The sequence below is a fragment of the Lethenteron reissneri genome, chromosome 1, assembly GCF_015708825.2.
Source record: "Lethenteron reissneri isolate LAM-NWPU_2019-01 chromosome 1, ASM1570882v1, whole genome shotgun sequence".
Taxonomy (NCBI): domain Eukaryota; kingdom Metazoa; phylum Chordata; class Hyperoartia; order Petromyzontiformes; family Petromyzontidae; genus Lethenteron; species Lethenteron reissneri.
In genome coordinates this window covers 9,932,790-9,950,724 of record NC_083779.1, presented here as the reverse complement: position 1 = coordinate 9,950,724, position 17,935 = coordinate 9,932,790, and the positions used below count along the sequence as shown (strand labels likewise).

The 17,935-nt window shown below is 53.5% G+C and overlaps 1 protein-coding gene across 1 annotated transcript; it reads right to left on the bottom strand.

Annotated features, from left to right (window-relative positions):
* Nucleotides 1-3,763: 3,763 nt before the first annotated feature.
* On the bottom strand, nucleotides 3,764-17,158 carry LOC133340319 (peripheral myelin protein 22-like). The gene is made up of 5 exons (XM_061548490.1): nucleotides 17,005-17,158; nucleotides 13,937-14,045; nucleotides 6,587-6,710; nucleotides 4,973-5,113; nucleotides 3,764-4,825 (listed from the first exon to the last, which is right to left on the bottom strand). The coding sequence occupies exons 2-5, from the start codon at nucleotides 14,012-14,014 to the stop codon at nucleotides 4,674-4,676; spliced, it is 495 nt and encodes a 164-aa protein (XP_061404474.1). The 5' UTR covers nucleotides 14,015-14,045; nucleotides 17,005-17,158; the 3' UTR covers nucleotides 3,764-4,673.
* Nucleotides 17,159-17,935: the final 777 nt, after the last annotated feature.

The window sequence follows — 17,935 nt, the reverse complement described above, 5'->3', positions numbered from 1 at the left end:
GCGGCGCGTCCCTCGCGTGTGTGGCCCGAGGGGGGCGGCACGGAATGGGCCGCCGGATGGGGCCGTGTTGTCACGGTCCCAGTTAATGAGTAACCCAGCAAAGAACGACTGCAGATGGCGCGGAGGTGCTCGCCTTGGGAGATGAGATAACCGCGCCGAGGGCAAAGTGCTGCCGCAGGAGGGTTCCGCACGACACCCCCCCTCCCTCTAGGGGGGGGGGGGGGGGGGCGCGCCGGCCTGTAAAGTGGCGGTCACGTGGGGGGAGACTCCGCCACTCCGCCACCCACGAGGCCACGTGGGTTTATTTTATTCCATTGAATGTTTGTGCTTTAAATTTGTTTTGTAACATGGTTGTTTTGCGACGATTTATATTTGCTGCATTGTTGTACTCTGTATATTGCTGCGACTTCACGCCGGACACGCGGATGGAGTTCCCATCTGTTGCGTGCGCTCCTCTCCCAGCCCCACGACCTCGTGGAACGGGGCGAGCAGTCACTCCGCCTGTCACGAGCCGCTCATCAACGTCGTCGTGGAGAATGTAAACGACACAGAAACCAAGCAGTTGATCCGCCTCCTCCACACAGCTGTCCCAACGCAATATTGTCCAAACATCCGTTAAGCCACAAGACCTTCTGGGAGTGCACAATATCAGGAGTATTGGTTCAACACAAGAACATTCTGTACCGGTTTCGACGTTCCGTGTCTCGTCAGCAGAATCCGGGTTGCTTGAACCAATAATAGTGAACCAATAAACAAGCGATCTAGTGATGCTGGCAGTGGTGCACATACATCAAACTCAACACGGTCGTCAATAACACTGCCTTTTTCATGGATAATATAATCAGAACACGTTGACTCTGAGCATGTGTGACAACTTGGCACAGAAATCAGCAAAGGGGCATGGTTCTGCAACTGGCGGCTTGTGAGCCAGGTGCTCTCGGAGTGACCCACAGAGCTCAGGGCAAACAGGCGATGTGGCTCGAAAGGGCCATTGCCCAAAACGTCGCCTATTATATCGTTTTCCTTTCAAGACCCCAGTGTTATTGACGATGTGGTGAAAGTAACCACGAGGGGCGGTGTGGAAAGTAACAATACAAACGTAGTGAGCCAATTCCGAGACACGTCGTGTAGAAGTCTTCCTTTCTATTCTCACACTTTGAGCACAACCCTGGGCGATACATCGATGTAACGTCTCTACGTAGCAACACAGAGCCGACCCTTCTACGCAACCCCAGCGTCGGCGTCCACCTACACAGCTGTGTGACGATGAGAACCTTGCAGAAGACCGGCCACGTGGCCGGACGACGCAGAGGGATGACGGCGAGCAGCGACGCAGCCAGGACCTGCAACAGCAGAGAACCTCGAGTTCGGTCCCCCTTATATACACCCCGGCGCGGCCAAGCCCCGCCTCCAGCCCCGCCTCCGAACCTTCGAGCAGGTTCCCGGAGCCTCCCGACTGACTCCGCCTCTCACCTTTACCCCAGCAGACACGCCCCCCTCATGATTAGACATTATTACGTAACTTGCCCATAACCGCGATTACCCCTTCAGGCCGACAGGTGGCACCCTGCCATTACACAAATAAGCACACAACTCGCCTCCTCGACGTGTCTGTCGCTACTCGTAAAAATGCAGGGATTTTCCACACGTCCCATCAGCCATGCGGCCTTCTGAGAGTGCAGCAATGTGGATCGTTTTATCCCGTGTGCTCATCGCCCCAACGTCCCCTACATCTTCGTTGGCATTGTCATCACCACCATCATCCCCACCAACAACAGCCGCCATCGCGACTAAGTAGCGGTGACGTCTCCACGGCACTTGCTCCAGGCTAGGTGCACTTTGAGGCCCCGTGAAGTGTCGAAGGATCGCTAGCAGGAGATCATGGGACTGACCCAGGTGCCACGTGTTGACTGGCAGATGCGCCACCTGTGCTGCCTACTGTGCCGCCACCATCGTCATCATCTCCACCATCACCACTAGCATCGTCTGCAGGGTCGCGTGTCAAATGAGGATTCGGGGTCCATTCAGTCACTTACATCAGCCGTAACGTCGAGCTGCGGCACGACAGGGATAAGGCTCCCGCGGATTTCTCTAAGACGACGACGACGCGCACCGTAAATCGATGGTGCGGAGGGCTGCGAGGCCCGCTGTCACTGCTCCGTGCGGGACTAGCCGCCCACAGCCTTCACCACAAACCCTCAGCACCGATGTACTCGGCTCAGCTCTCGTCCGAGTGCGCGCGGTTCGAGTCGACACTTACTCCACGCACTCTCCACGCACTCTCCTCGTCTCTGTATCTTTGTGCGCCACTGCGCCGCACTGGGCCATGGTGCTAAATAGACACTGGGCCGATAGGGATCTGACGCTGCAGCTCAAGCTGGTACAGGATTCATATTATTTGGTTCTTTCGGTAAAGTATAAAAATTATAAAAGTAAATAAAATAAAAACTACGACGTTTCGATCACAACACAAGCGATCGTCTTTTTCCTCCTGCAGACACTCGCTTGTGTTGTGATGGAAACGTAGTTTTTATTTTATTTTCTTTATCTACGTGACTTTACCGAAAGAACCAAAGAATATGAATTCCTGCAGTCTGAAAGTTTAAAGTCAAAATTTGGTACAGGATTATAAGGAGGCCAAGCGATCACGGCACGGGACAGATCCTGCTTTTTCCACTGGCCGAGGACCCGTGCGCCGCGTGTGCGCATGGTCGAATAGCGCCACCAGCTTGCTAAGGAAGTGCACGCACATTGAACCACTGCGCGACTTGGGGTCATGGATGTGCTTGTGTTTGGCCTTGTGGCGGATGTAGAGTCTGAAGGAAAACGTAAAGGTGCGGCCCTGCAAGTGATCCCTCACGCCACTGCTGGCGGAAGGAGCTCCTATTGAGCGAACTCTGGAGTGCATTTAATGTACCCTCCCACACTGTGAGCAGACGTGTTTGAAGCGGTGTGCGTACCCATAATTTACCCCACCACACTCGACTTTGCCGATCATAAACTAATAGTGCTGAACCTAATTACTGCTGTTTGGACAGAAGTGGTGGGTAGGATTTTAGAAAACTGCCTCGTTGTTTCAACTGCCGTGCCAGGAGATGGAATCGGATCGGCGACTTCTGGATTGCAAGTCCAGTACGGCATTTCCTTGGAGCTGCAGTAATGCGCTGTGAGGCTGTGAGCTGTACAATCTGTGACTGTGTCGATTGCATGGACGTGTCCGAGTCTGCAAGAATCACGAGGACAATCGGGTACATTCAATGAGAGCCTCACGATCGATTTTAATCGAAGAGTCGTCCCATTCCTGTAAGCTACAGGGTGACTTGCTGTGTCAGAGTTCGGCCGCGTCCACCGGCCCGAAAGAATGTGTGTCCAGTGCCAGGGTTTGAACCCAGCCTCCCTCCCTCCTTCCCTGGGCTTTGCAACAGCCACGCGCCCAGAGCTCGGCTCGCCACCGTCTCTACAGCGCAAACCCGGCCTGATGTCTCCGTTGGCCGAGGTGTATCGACACTGCCGTGCAATCTCCTGCGACAGAGTTCAACACGGTCACCAGAACCAGATCTCGGTAAAATCTATCCGTGCCATCCGACCACAACAGACGCTGATTTTAGGACTGGTGGCGACCTTAGAAACAATGGTGGCCCAAACAACGTGATTCTACACTTCCATTCCCGTGCAATGCACTACCAAGCACGAGCCAGGCTCATGAGGTGGCTGCGTGGTTTCCAGGAGAAGATGGACATCAGAGAGCCAGGACAAGAGTGAGGCAAGTTATATGTTTTATACAAAATACCATTCCACCCTCCCTCCTTACACGCGCAACGCACGCCACCTGTTAACACGCGCATCCTGATTGTTCGCTGTGATTGATATAGTTTTGCAATTCTATATCGAACAGACAGGGTCCTTGCCTCTAAGCATCTGGCAGTTCACCAGCATTGGTTCAAGCAAAGCCGGACTCTGCTGATGAGACACTGCATGTCGAAACCGGTCCAGAGTTCTTGCTTGTTGTAAACCAGTGCTGCTGAAATGATGCACTCCCAGAAGACCGTGTATGGTTGATGTGTACAAAATATAATTGTATTTATGTGCAGAGACACAGATATGTGGAGGTGAATCCCCGCATATGTACGGCTGGAGCGAGAGTCACGCGTAGTGCGTTCTGCTGAACACAGCCCGCGTCCCTCGCCGTGTCGTGGAGCGGCTGCCACTCGCCATGAGAAGTGGCCACGTCACAGCAATCGGACGCGGCACGTGGCGACTGGGAAGTGGGACACGAGGCGAAGGCACATGGGCACAGGCACCATCACTACCGGGGGGGGGGGGCATGATGATTACGGGGTTGGGGAGAGGGCATGCCGATTACGGGGGACGAGGTGGGGAGGGGGCAAGATGAGTACACGTTGTAAAAGCTACAGGGCTGCGGGTGTTACAATTCAACATCTATGCTACCTTACCAAAACCCGACGAGCAAATAACATTCCAGACAATTTTCCGTCTATTATAAAATCCCCCCGTGATTTTTAAATCTGATTTCCAGGGTGAGAGTGGCGTTCCTATGTGTGGGCCCCGAGAGCCGTGTGGGCTGTGTGGGCCCCGTGGATCGGGATGAGGAGCTGCCGTGCGGAGGGGGGCGCCGTGCCCTGCGCCCATGCTGGGCGAGGGGGTGGGGGCCATCACTTCTTGCGCAGGATGCAGTAGAGGACGCCGCTGATGAGCGTGAGCGGGAACGCGATCCAGGCGAGAATGAAGCAGTAGCCGTACCCGCCGCTGGTGGTGTAGTTGAACTGCGCCGCGTACATCGAGGCGGCCACCATCACGCACAAACCTGCGAGCGGCGCGGAGAGCGGGGAGTGGTTAGCGAGGGGAACTGCACGCTCGTTAACGATACGGTGCAATACAGTGCAGTGACGTGTCGTGCAGGGAGCGCTTGAGGGCTATGTGTGGTGTGGTTACGTGCAGTGCGGTTACGCACAGGCGAGCAGCTGGAAAGCCCCCGTGAAGTGGAACATGCCACCCTTCTCGAGGCGGAAGAGCTGCGCCGTGAAGATGATGAGCGACGCGGAGCAGAAGATCACGGACAAGATCATGAAGGCCTGCACGGCCTGTATCCAGTCTGCGGTGGGGACAGGCACAAACATCACTGTCATCTCGTGCTGGGGGTTGTATCTCGCACCACATTGAACTGGGACCCATATCTAATGACGAGGATCTTTGCCCAGCATTGGTTCAAGTGAGCCAGACTCTGCTGATGAGACACTAAATGTTGAAACCGATCCAGAGTTCTGCTTGCATTGAACCAATGCTACTGATAAGATTGACTCCAAGAAGGTCGTTTAGCTGATGGGATGTGTAAAACAACTTTTATTTTTTATGCGAAGGGACAGATATGGGAAGGAGGTGAAGTGTCTTCTTGTTTATTTTGTCACAAACATCGGCATCTCCATACATACATCTCCATACATACAGAGAGACGCAGAGACACATACAGAGATACAGATCCCTCATGCAGCCTCAATAGACTGTTGGGGCAAGGGCTGCTAGGGGGTAGCACACAGACACATACACCCTCTCACGCCGCACACAAGATCACTCCTGCCACCGATCCGAGCACACGCGTTACCCATGGCAGTACTCTCGTGCGTCTGAGACCAAGCCATCGCCTGAGCATCACTAGGAATCAGTGGCGCGTCTATAGATGGATCGCCCAGTATCACAAATCTACACTCACTGTACTCACCGATAAACATATACACACACATTACGTCCTGTCAGCAAGGGCATTGCCCGAAATGTCGCCTATTAGATGTTTCCTTGGAAGACCACACAGTGTTATTATTTACACAGAATGTGTTAATGTTTTTGTAATTTCACTCCAGTGATTCCAAACCCGGGATCTTGTGGTGCCATCACGTGTCGGTATCTCTGCGAGCGATGGCCATAGCAGGGGCTCAGGGCAGTGGCATCCCTGGGCAAAGTTTGACGATCGCTCAAGGCATATGAGCCCCCGGGGGGCAATGGAGATCACACGCACCGGGGAAGGAATGGCTCGGCCAAGGGGTCTGATTCTAGCCTCCAACCGCCACAAGGGGGCAGCGCGAGCCTTGGCTATGAGCCTATGACCATAGTTTGAACGGATAAAATCGTGCGAGGATTTAGTATATGCGTCAATTCCAAAAGGCGAGCATCACGCCTTTTGGTATTGATGTTCCACAGGCGCAATCTACCGTCGTGTCGCAGGAGGGGGCGATGTTGCTTTGTACAATCACAATTGAGTGGTTTCTTTATTTGAATTGGCAAATTTGGATCATAACGCAATCACACATCGCCTACTCATTTTGAATGACGTAATGTGATCTTTTAGGTCTGCTGTGCGTGAATCATACTAAACACCCATCGCAGTTATAACAAGGGAGAGTTGCAGGATTCGAACCAAAAACCTCTGCAACAAACAGCGAACCCAAGAGGCCTCCAGAAAGGTGGTTGGGCGCGGCCCTGGTGGGTCAAGGGGACCCCCCAGGCCCGTGGGGGGGGGGGGGGGGGGGCTTCAGGCCCATGTAGACCGACCCTCGCTGAGAGCGTGAGTCACCTGAGAGAGGGACATCGTGCCCGTTCGATCCGCAGATCCATTGGTTGTCAACGTAGTTGCACTTCTTCCACAAGTCCACACTCTGGCTCGTGGCGTTCTGAACATTGCTGTTGTACCACCAGGCCTGCATGCCACACCACGACACACCACGTTGTCAGCCACACCGCTCCAGTCGCACCACATGCCACCGCGAGTGGAACGCAGGTGTTAGCAGCACAAGTCAGGAGCGTCACCCAGTGCAGAGACCTCGTCACGAGCGACCACGATGAGCGTGGACAGATTTCTAGAGCCCCCCACCCACCCAGCGTGAATCCGCACAGCACGCAGAACCCCCGCTGTGTTACTCAGCTCCCGCTGTGTTACTCAGCTCCCGCTGTGTTACTCAGCCCTCACTGTGTTACTCAGCTCCCACTGTGTTACTCAGCTCCCACTGTGTTACTCAGCTCCCATGGACCCCCACTGTGTTACTCAGCTCCCACTGTGTTACTCAGCTCCCGCTGTGTTACTCAGCCCTCACTGTGTTACTCAGCTCCCACTGTGTTACTCAGCTCCCACTGTGTTACTCAGCTCCCATGGACCCCCACTGTGTTACTCAGCTCCCACTGTGTTACTCAGCTCCCATGGACCCCCACTGTGTTACTCAGCCCTCACTGTGTTACTCAGCTCCCATGGACCCCCACTGTGTTACTCAGCTCCCACTGTGTTACTCAGCTCCCATGGACCCCCACTGTGTTACTCAGCTCTCACTGTGTTTCTCAGCCCTCACTGTGTTACTCAGCTCCCGCTGTGTTACTCAGCTCTCACTTAGTTACTCAGCTCTCACTGTGTTACTCAGCTCCCACTGTGTTACTCAGCTCTCACTGTGTTACTCAGCTCTCACTGTGTTACTCAGCTCCCATGGACCCCCACTGTGTTACTCAGCTCTCACTGTGTTACTCAGCTCTCACTGTGTTACTCAGCTCCCGCTGTGTTACTCAGCTCCCGCTGTGTTACTCAGCTCCCATGGACCCCTACTGTGTTACTCAGCTCCCGCTGTGTTACTCAGCCCTCACTGTGTTACTCAGCCCCCACTGTGTTACTCAGCTCTCACTGTGTTACTCAGCTCCCACTGTGTTACTCAGCTCCCATGGACCCCCACTGTGTTACTCAGCTCCCGCTGTGTTACTCAGCTCCCGCTGTGTTACTCAGCTCCCGCTGTGTTACTCAGCCCCCACTGTGTTACTCAGCTCTCACTGTGTTACTCAGCTCTCACTGTGTTACTCAGCTCCCGCTGTGTTACTCAGCTCCCGCTGTGTTACTCAGCTCCCGCTGTGTTACTCAGCCCTCACTGTGTTACTCAGCCCCCACTGTGTTACTCAGCTCCCATGGACCCCCACTGTGTTACTCAGCTCCCGCTGTGTTACTCAGCCCTCACTGTGTTACTCAGCCCCCACTGTGTTACTCAGCTCTCACTGTGTTACTCAGCTCCCACTGTGTTACTCAGCTCCCATGGACCCCCACTGTGTTACTCAGCTCCCGCTGTGTTACTCAGCTCCGGCTGTGTTACTCAGCTCCCGCTGTGTTACTCAGCTCCCATGGACCCCTACTGTGTTACTCAGCTCCCGCTGTGTTACTCAGCCCTCACTGTGTTACTCAGCCCTCACTGTGTTACTCAGCTCCCACTGTGTTACTCAGCTCCCACTGTGTTACTCAGCTCCCACTGTGTTACTCAGCTCTCACTGTGTTACGCAGCCCTCACTGTGTTACTCAGATCCCATGGACCCCCACTGTGTTACTCAGCTCCCGCTGTGTTACTCAACTCCCACTGTGTTACTCAACTCCCACTGTGTTACTCAACTCCCACTGTGTTACTCAACTCCCACTGTGTTACTCAGCGCTCACTGTGTTACTCAGCCCTCACTGTGTTACTCAGCTCCCGCTGTGTTACTCAGCGCTCACTGTGTTACTCAGCTCTCACTGTGTTACTCAGCTCCCATGGACCCCCACTGTGTTACTCAGCTCTCACTGTGTTACTCAGCTCTCACTGTGTTACTCAGCTCCCGCTGTGTTACTCAGCTCCCGCTGTGTTACTCAGCTCTCACTGTGTTACTCAGCTCTCACTGTGTTACTCAGCTCCCGCTGTGTTACTCAGCTCCCGCTGTGTTACTCAGCTCCCGCTGTGTTACTCAGCCCTCACTGTGTTACTCAGCCCCCACTGTGTTACTCAGCTCCCATGGACCCACACTGTGTTACTCAGCTCCCGCTGTGTTACTCAGCCCTCACTGTGTTACTCAGCCCCCACTGTGTTACTCAGCTCTCATGGACCCCCACTGTGTTACTCAGCTCCCGCTGTGTTACTCAGCCCTCACTGTGTTACTCAGCTCCCACTGTGTTACTCAGCTCCCATGGACCCCCACTGTGTTACTCAGCTCCCGCTGTGTTACTCAGCTCCCGCTGTGTTACTCAGCTCCCGCTGTGTTACTCAGCTCCCATGGACCCCTACTGTGTTACTCAGCTCCCGCTGTGTTACTCAGCCCTCACTATGTTACTCAGCCCTCACTGTGTTACTCAGCTCCCACTGTGTTACTCAGCTCCCACTGTGTTACTCAGCTCCCACTGTGTTACTCAGCTCTCACTGTGTTACGCAGCCCTCACTGTGTTACTCAGATCCCATGGACCCCCACTGTGTTACTCAGCTCCCGCTGTGTTACTCAACTCCCACTGTGTTACTCAGCTCCCACTGTGTTACTCAGCTCCCATGGACCCCCACTGTGTTACTCAGCTCTCACTGTGTTACTCAGCTCCCACTGTGTTACTCAGCTCTCACTGTGTTACTCAGCCCTCACTGTGTTACTCAGCTCCCGCTGTGTTACTCAGCGCTCACTGTGTTACTCAGCTCCCACTGTGTTACTCAGCTCTCACTGTGTTACTCAGCTCCCACTGTGTTACTCAGCTCCCATGGACCCCCACTGTGTTACTCAGCTCTCACTGTGTTACTCAGCTCCCGCTGTGTTACTCAGCTCCCGCTGTGTTACTCAGCTCCCACTGTGTTACTCAGCTCTCACTGTGTTACGCAGCCCTCACTGTGTTACTCAGATCCCATGGACCCCCACTGTGTTACTCAACTCCCACTGTGTTACTCAACTACCACTGTGTTACTCAACTCCCACTGTGTTACTCAGCTCCCACTGTGTTACTCAGCTCCCACTGTGTTACTCAGCTCCCACTGTGTTACTCAGCTCTCACTGTGTTACGCAGCCCTCACTGTGTTACTCAGATCCCATGGACCCCCACTGTGTTACTCAGCTCCCGCTGTGTTACTCAACTCCCACTGTGTTACTCAACTCCCACTGTGTTACTCAACTCCCACTGTGTTACTCAACTCCCACTGTGTTACTCAGCGCTCACTGTGTTACTCAGCCCTCACTGTGTTACTCAGCTCCCGCTGTGTTACTCAGCGCTCACTGTGTTACTCAGCTCTCACTGTGTTACTCAGCTCCCATGGACCCCCACTGTGTTACTCAGCTCTCACTGTGTTACTCAGCTCTCACTGTGTTACTCAGCTCCCGCTGTGTTACTCAGCTCCCGCTGTGTTACTCAGCTCTCACTGTGTTACTCAGCTCTCACTGTGTTACTCAGCTCCCGCTGTGTTACTCAGCTCCCGCTGTGTTACTCAGCTCCCGCTGTGTTACTCAGCCCTCACTGTGTTACTCAGCCCCCACTGTGTTACTCAGCTCCCATGGACCCACACTGTGTTACTCAGCTCCCGCTGTGTTACTCAGCCCTCACTGTGTTACTCAGCCCCCACTGTGTTACTCAGCTCTCATGGACCCCCACTGTGTTACTCAGCTCCCGCTGTGTTACTCAGCCCTCACTGTGTTACTCAGCTCCCACTGTGTTACTCAGCTCCCATGGACCCCCACTGTGTTACTCAGCTCCCGCTGTGTTACTCAGCTCCCGCTGTGTTACTCAGCTCCCGCTGTGTTACTCAGCTCCCATGGACCCCTACTGTGTTACTCAGCTCCCGCTGTGTTACTCAGCCCTCACTATGTTACTCAGCCCTCACTGTGTTACTCAGCTCCCACTGTGTTACTCAGCTCCCACTGTGTTACTCAGCTCCCACTGTGTTACTCAGCTCTCACTGTGTTACGCAGCCCTCACTGTGTTACTCAGATCCCATGGACCCCCACTGTGTTACTCAGCTCCCGCTGTGTTACTCAACTCCCACTGTGTTACTCAGCTCCCACTGTGTTACTCAGCTCCCATGGACCCCCACTGTGTTACTCAGCTCTCACTGTGTTACTCAGCTCCCACTGTGTTACTCAGCTCTCACTGTGTTACTCAGCCCTCACTGTGTTACTCAGCTCCCGCTGTGTTACTCAGCGCTCACTGTGTTACTCAGCTCCCACTGTGTTACTCAGCTCTCACTGTGTTACTCAGCTCCCACTGTGTTACTCAGCTCCCATGGACCCCCACTGTGTTACTCAGCTCTCACTGTGTTACTCAGCTCCCGCTGTGTTACTCAGCTCCCGCTGTGTTACTCAGCTCCCACTGTGTTACTCAGCTCTCACTGTGTTACGCAGCCCTCACTGTGTTACTCAGATCCCATGGACCCCCACTGTGTTACTCAACTCCCACTGTGTTACTCAACTACCACTGTGTTACTCAACTCCCACTGTGTTACTCAGCGCTCACTGTGTTACTCAGCCCTCACTGTGTTACTCAGCTCCCGCTGTGTTACTCAGCGCTCACTGTGTTACTCAGCTCCCACTGTGTTACTCAGCTCTCACTGTGTTACTCAGCCCTCACTGTGTTACTCAGCTCCCGCTGTGTTACTCGGCGCTCACTGTGTTACTCAGCTCTCACTGTGTTACTCAGCTCCCATGGACCCCCACTGTGTTACTCAGCTCTCACTGTGTTACTCAGCTCTCACTGTGTTACTCAGCTCCCGCTGTGTTACTCAGCTCCCGCTGTGTTACTCAGCCCCCACTGTGTTACTCAGCTCTCACTGTGTTACTCAGCTCTCACTGTGTTACTCAGCTCCCGCTGTGTTACTCAGCTCCCGCTGTGTTACTCAGCCCTCACTGTGTTACTCAGCCCCCACTGTGTTACTCAGCTCCCATGGACCCCCACTGTGTTACTCAGCTCCCGCTGTGTTACTCAGCCCTCACTGTGTTACTCAGCCCCCACTGTGTTACTCAGCTCTCACTGTGTTACTCAGCTCCCACTGTGTTACTCAGCTCCCACTGTGTTACTCAGCTCTCACTGTGTTACTCAGCTCCCACTGTGTTACTCAGCTCTCACTGTGTTACTCAGCTCTCACTGTGTTACTCAGCTCCCACTGTGTTACTCAGCTCCCATGGACCCCCACTGTGTTACTCAGCTCCCGCTGTGTTACTCAGCTCCCGCTGTGTTACTCAGCTCCCGCTGTGTTACTCAGCTCCCATGGACCACTACTGTGTTACTCAGCTCCCGCTGTGTTACTCAGCCCTCACTATGTTACTCAGCCCTCACTGTGTTACTCAGCTCCCACTGTGTTACTCAGCTCCCACTGTGTTACTCAGCTCCCACTGTGTTACTCAGCTCTCACTGTGTTACGCAGCCCTCACTGTGTTACTCAGATCCCATGGACCCCCACTGTGTTACTCAGCTCCCGCTGTGTTACTCAACTCCCACTGTGTTACTCAGCTCCCACTGTGTTACTCAGCTCCCATGGACCCCCACTGTGTTACTCAGCTCTCACTGTGTTACTCAGCTCCCACTGTGTTACTCAGCTCTCACTGTGTTACTCAGCCCTCACTGTGTTACTCAGCTCCCGCTGTGTTACTCAGCGCTCACTGTGTTACTCAGCTCCCACTGTGTTACTCAGCTCTCACTGTGTTACTCAGCTCCCACTGTGTTACTCAGCTCCCATGGACCCCCACTGTGTTACTCAGCTCTCACTGTGTTACTCAGCTCCCGCTGTGTTACTCAGCTCCCGCTGTGTTACTCAGCTCTCACTGTGTTACTCAGCTCCCGCTGTGTTACTCAGCCCCCACTGTGTTACTCAGCTCTCACTGTGTTACTCAGCTCTCACTGTGTTACTCAGCTCCCGCTGTGTTACTCAGCCCCCACTGTGTTACTCAGCTCCCGCTGTGTTACTCAGCCCTCACTGTGTTACTCAGCCCCCACTGTGTTACTCAGCTCCCATGGACCCCCACTGTGTTACTCAGCTCCCGCTGTGTTACTCAGCCCCCACTGTGTTACTCAGCTCCCACTGTGTTACTCAGCTCCCATGGACCCCCACTGTGTTACTCAGCTCCCGCTGTGTTACTCAGCTCTCACTGTGTTACTCAGCTCTCACTGTGTTACTCAGCTCTCACTGTGTTACTCAGCCCTCACTGTGTTACTCAGCCCTCACTGTGTTACTCAGCTCTCACTGTGTTACTTAGCTCCCACTGTGTTACTCAGCTCCCGCTGTGTTACTCAGCTCCCGCTGTGTTACTCAGCTCTCACTGTGTTACTCAGCTTCCACTGTGTTACTCAGCTCCCACTGTGTTACTCAGCCCTCACTGTGTTACTCAGCTCCCACTGTGTTACTCAGCTCTCACTGTGTTACTCAGCTCCCACTGTGTTACTCAGCTCCCGCTGTGTTACTCAGCTCCCGCTGTGTTACTCAGCTCTCACTGTGTTACTCAGCTCCCGCTGTGTTACTCAGCTCCCACTGTGTTACTCAGCCCTCACTGTGTTACTCAGCTCCCACTGTGTTACTCAGCTCCCACTGTGTTACTCAGCCCTCACTGTGTTACTCAGCTCCCACTGTGTTACTCAGCTCTCACTGTGTTACTCAGCTCCCACTGTGTTACTCAGCTCCCGTGCACCCTCACTGTGTTACTCAGCTCCCACTGTGTTACTCAGCTCTCACTGTGTTACTCAGCTCCCACTGTGTTACTCAGCTCTCACTGTGTTACTCAGCTCCCACTGTGTTACTCAGCTCCCGTGCACCCTCACTGTGTTACTCAGCTCCCGTGGACCCCTGATAGTGCAGTGATCACCCTGACTCCGAGTTGATGTTCCTGTCGCCTCATTTCACTGCGCATGGGTTTCAAGTCATTTGTCCGAGCCGACTCTCTCTACTGGAAAATGCATGTAATCTTCGTTCTGTTTGTGCACTTTTATATTTATTTTGTAACGTAGTTGTCTCTGCTGCCGTTGCTATTTGTTATGTTTATGCTCCGAGTGCTATTCGCGTCACTGCTGTATTATGTTTGTATGTTTTTGCTGTTATGTTGGTGACCCAGGTTGACTACGCTTGCGATGGAGCCTCACTGGCCACTTGAGTTCTCGCCTCGTTATGCGAAGGGTGACACGCCGGACCGCGGAGGCACTCACGTTGTCTATGGTGGCGATGAAGAGCAGGACCAGCGCCGCCACATGGATGATGGCGATGGCGAGCAGGAGGAGCTTCATGGCGTAGAGGTAACGCTCCCTGGATGATACGCTGCGCACGTGCAACCATCATCATCATCATCATAACAACCATCATCACAACCATCATCACAACCATCATCACAACCATCATCATCACAACAATCATCATAACCATCATCACAACCATCATCACAACAATAATCATAACCATCATCACAACGATCATCATAACCATCATCACAACCATTATCACAACAATCATCATAACCATCATCACAACCATCATCATCCCAACGATCATCCCAACCATAATCACAACCATCATCATCACAACAATCATCATCACAACAATCATCATAACCATCATCACAACCATCATCATCACAAAGATCATCATAACCATCATCACAACCATCATCACAACAATCATCATAACCATCATCACAATAATCATCATCCCAACCATCATCACAACCATCATCATAACCATCATCACAACCATCATCATCACAACGATCATCATAACCATCATCACAACCATCATCACAACAATCATCATAACCATCATCACAACCATCATCACAACGATCATCCCAACCATCATCACAACCATCATCATCACAACAATCATCATCACAACAATCATCATAACCATCATCATAACCATCATCATCACAAAGTTCATAATAACCATCATCACAACCATCATCACAACAATCATCATAACCATCATCACAATTATCATCATCCCAACCATCATCACAACCATCATCATAACCATCATCACAACCATCATCATCACAAAGATCATCATAACCATCATCATAACCATCATCACAACGATCATCATCACAACGATCATCATAACCATCATCACAACCATCATCACACCAATCATCACAACAATCATCATAACCATCATCACAATTATCATCATCCCAACCATCATCACAACCATCATCATAACCATCATCACAACCATTATCATCACAACCATCATCCTAACCATCATCACAACCAACATCATCACAACAATCATCATAACCATCATCACAACCATCATCACAGCAATAATCATAACCATCATCACAACCATCATCATCATCACAACCATCATCACAATCATCATCACAACAATAATCATAACCATCATCACAACCATCATCATCATCATCACAACAATCATCATAACCATCATCACAATCATCATCACAACCATCATCATCACAACAATCATCATAACCAACATCACAACCATTATTGCTACCAGGGCGGGAAGACTCGGTATCATGGGCTGTGTCCCAAAATAATGCAGTCCTTTGTAACTCACACTGGAGTTAGGCCCAGCCCAAGACCGCTAAACTCTACCAGGGACACAGACAGAGACACGGTGGTACAGAGACACAGGGACTCAGGGACACAAACAGAGACACGGTGGTACAGAGACACAGTGGTACAGAGACACAGGGACACAGACAGAGACACATTGGTAGAGAGACACAGGAGCACAGAGACGCAGGGGTACACAGAGATGCAGGGATACACAGACAGAGGGATTCCGACACACAGGCAAACAGAAAGACAGAGACACAGGGATATACAGACATGGGCCGATCTCCCCTCTTAGCCGTCATGAGTCGCCCACGCGTGATCTCGCTCTGGCGGGTGCGGTGCGGGTTGCCGGGGCTTGGGACGCGGTGTTATTTTGGTGACAGCAGCGAGTGGGCAGGGGGGGGGTGACGGAGTGGTTTGTGATGCGCCGTGAAACTGAGCGGTGGGGCGGTGGAGCGTCGCGGCTCCGCGGGCACCGCGCTCTGAGCGACGCCCGATCCGCGCTTCGGAGTTCGTGGCTGGGATCGGCAAATCCCTCCCGCGGTCGGGTTCGGGGAAGGGTGGCGGCTTTAGCGGTAGGTTGAGGGGTAAGGCGGGCGGGCTGTAGGGGTTGGTTTAGGGGTAGGTTTAGTAGGGCGTGGTTTTAGGGGTAGGTTTAGTAGGGCGTGGTTTTAGGGGTAGGTTTAGGGGTAGGGAGTGGTTTTAGGAGTAGGTTTAGTAGGGCGTGGTTTTAGGGGTAGGTTTAGTAGAGCGTGGCTTTAGGGGTAGGTTTAGTAGGGCGTGGTTTTAGGTAGGTTTAGGGGTAGAGAGTGGTTTTAGGGGTTGGTTTAGGGGTAAGGAGTGGTTTTAAGGGTAGGTGTAATGGGTTGGTTTAGGGGTAGGGCGTGGTTTTAAGGGTTGGTTTAGGGGTAAGGAGTTATTTTAGGGGTCGGGTGTTGTTTTAGGGTTAAATTTAAGGATAGGGTGTGGTTTTAGGGGTAGGCTATGGTTTTAGAGTTAGGTTTAAGGGTAGGGTGTGGTTTTTGGGGTCGGGTGTAGTTTTAGGGTTACGTTTAAGGATAGGGTGTGGTTTTAGGGGTAGGCGATGGTTTTAGGGTTAAGTTTAAGGGCAGGGTGTGGCTTTAGGGATCGGGTGTGGTTTTAGGGGTGATGTTAGTTGAGGGGTGTGTTAGGGGCAGTAGTATAGGGGTAGTTTATGGGTAGCACTGAATTCACGCAAAGGGCGGGACCCCGTCTCGAGAATGTTTATGAGCCCCGGGGCTTCGCGCCGATAGAGTTCAGAGCCAAGCCACGCACAGAAACCGACACTTCGAGAGGGAAGGACTCGGAGGGAACGACTCGGAGGGAACGACTCGGAGAGTGACTCGTGGGGCCGTGGCGAGGGACACGGAGAGAGGACCCCGTGATTCCCCAAGCAAACTACTCCTCAACCGCGGCACCCAGATGTCCACACCTCCTATTAGCACAGTTGGCTACGTACGGTGCGAAAGAAGTTCAACATACATACAGCGAGGAGACACTGGGGAGATACGGGGAGACAGCAGGGGAAACGGGGAGACGGCGAGACGCACGGGGAGGCAGCGGGAGCCACGGGAGGAGACGGGGAGACGGCGGCAGAGACCGCGATGAGAGCAGCAGCCGAGAGCGCGACCCCCCCTCCCCACCCCGAGGCAGAGACGCGGCCGCTGCAGCCTTACCTCTTCAACTCTTCACTTCACCTCTTAACTTCGCCTCTTCGCTTCACTTCGCAACGGGGGCAGCGGTGGCAGGAGGAGCTGAGCTCCGCGTGCGGAGTCGGGTTATATGCGCCCACCCCACCCCCTCCCTCCCATCGCCCCCACTGGCCCCTCCTCACACAGCCGACGAGGACTCCCCCCCACTGAGAGGCCCCTCTCTTCGGGCAGCCACAGCTCCGCTAGCTCACAGAGAGTGAGCGGAGTGAGGGGATCATGGGTGTGTGTGGGGAGGGTGAGGAGAGAGTGGGGAGAGTGAGGGGAGTGTGTGTGGGGGGAGGGTGAGAGTGAGGGGAGTGTATGTGGGGAGAGTGAGGGGAGAGTGAGGGGAGAGTGTGTGTGGGGAGGGTGAGAGTGTGGAGAGAGTGTGTGTGGAGATAGTGAGGAGAGAGTGTGGGGAGAGTGAGGGGAGTGAGTGAGGGAATAATGGGTGCGTGTGGGCAGGGTGAGGAGAGTGAGGGTGGGAGAGTGAGGGGAGTGTGTGTGGGGAGGGTGAGGAGAGTGTGGGGAAAGTGAGGGGAGAGTGTGGGAGAGTGAGGGGAGTGTGAGGGGTGTGAGGGGAGAGTGAGAGGAGTGTGTGTGTGGGGAGGGTGTGGGGAGGGTGAGGAGAGTGTGGGAGAGTGTGGGGAGAGTGAGGCGAGTGTGAGGGGAGTGTGGGAGAGTGAGGGGAGAGTGTGTGTGGGGAGAGTGAGGGGAGGGTGAGGGGAGTGTGGGGAGAGTGAGGGGAGTGTGAGGGGAGTGTGGGAGCGTGAGCGGAGAGTGTGTGTGGGGAGAGTGAGGGGAGGGTGAGGGGAGTGTGGGGAGAGTGAGGAGAGAGTGTGTAGGGAGAGTGAGGGGAGTGTGAGGGGAGTGTGGGGAGAGTGAGGGGAGTGTGTGTGTGGGGAGGGTGTGGGGA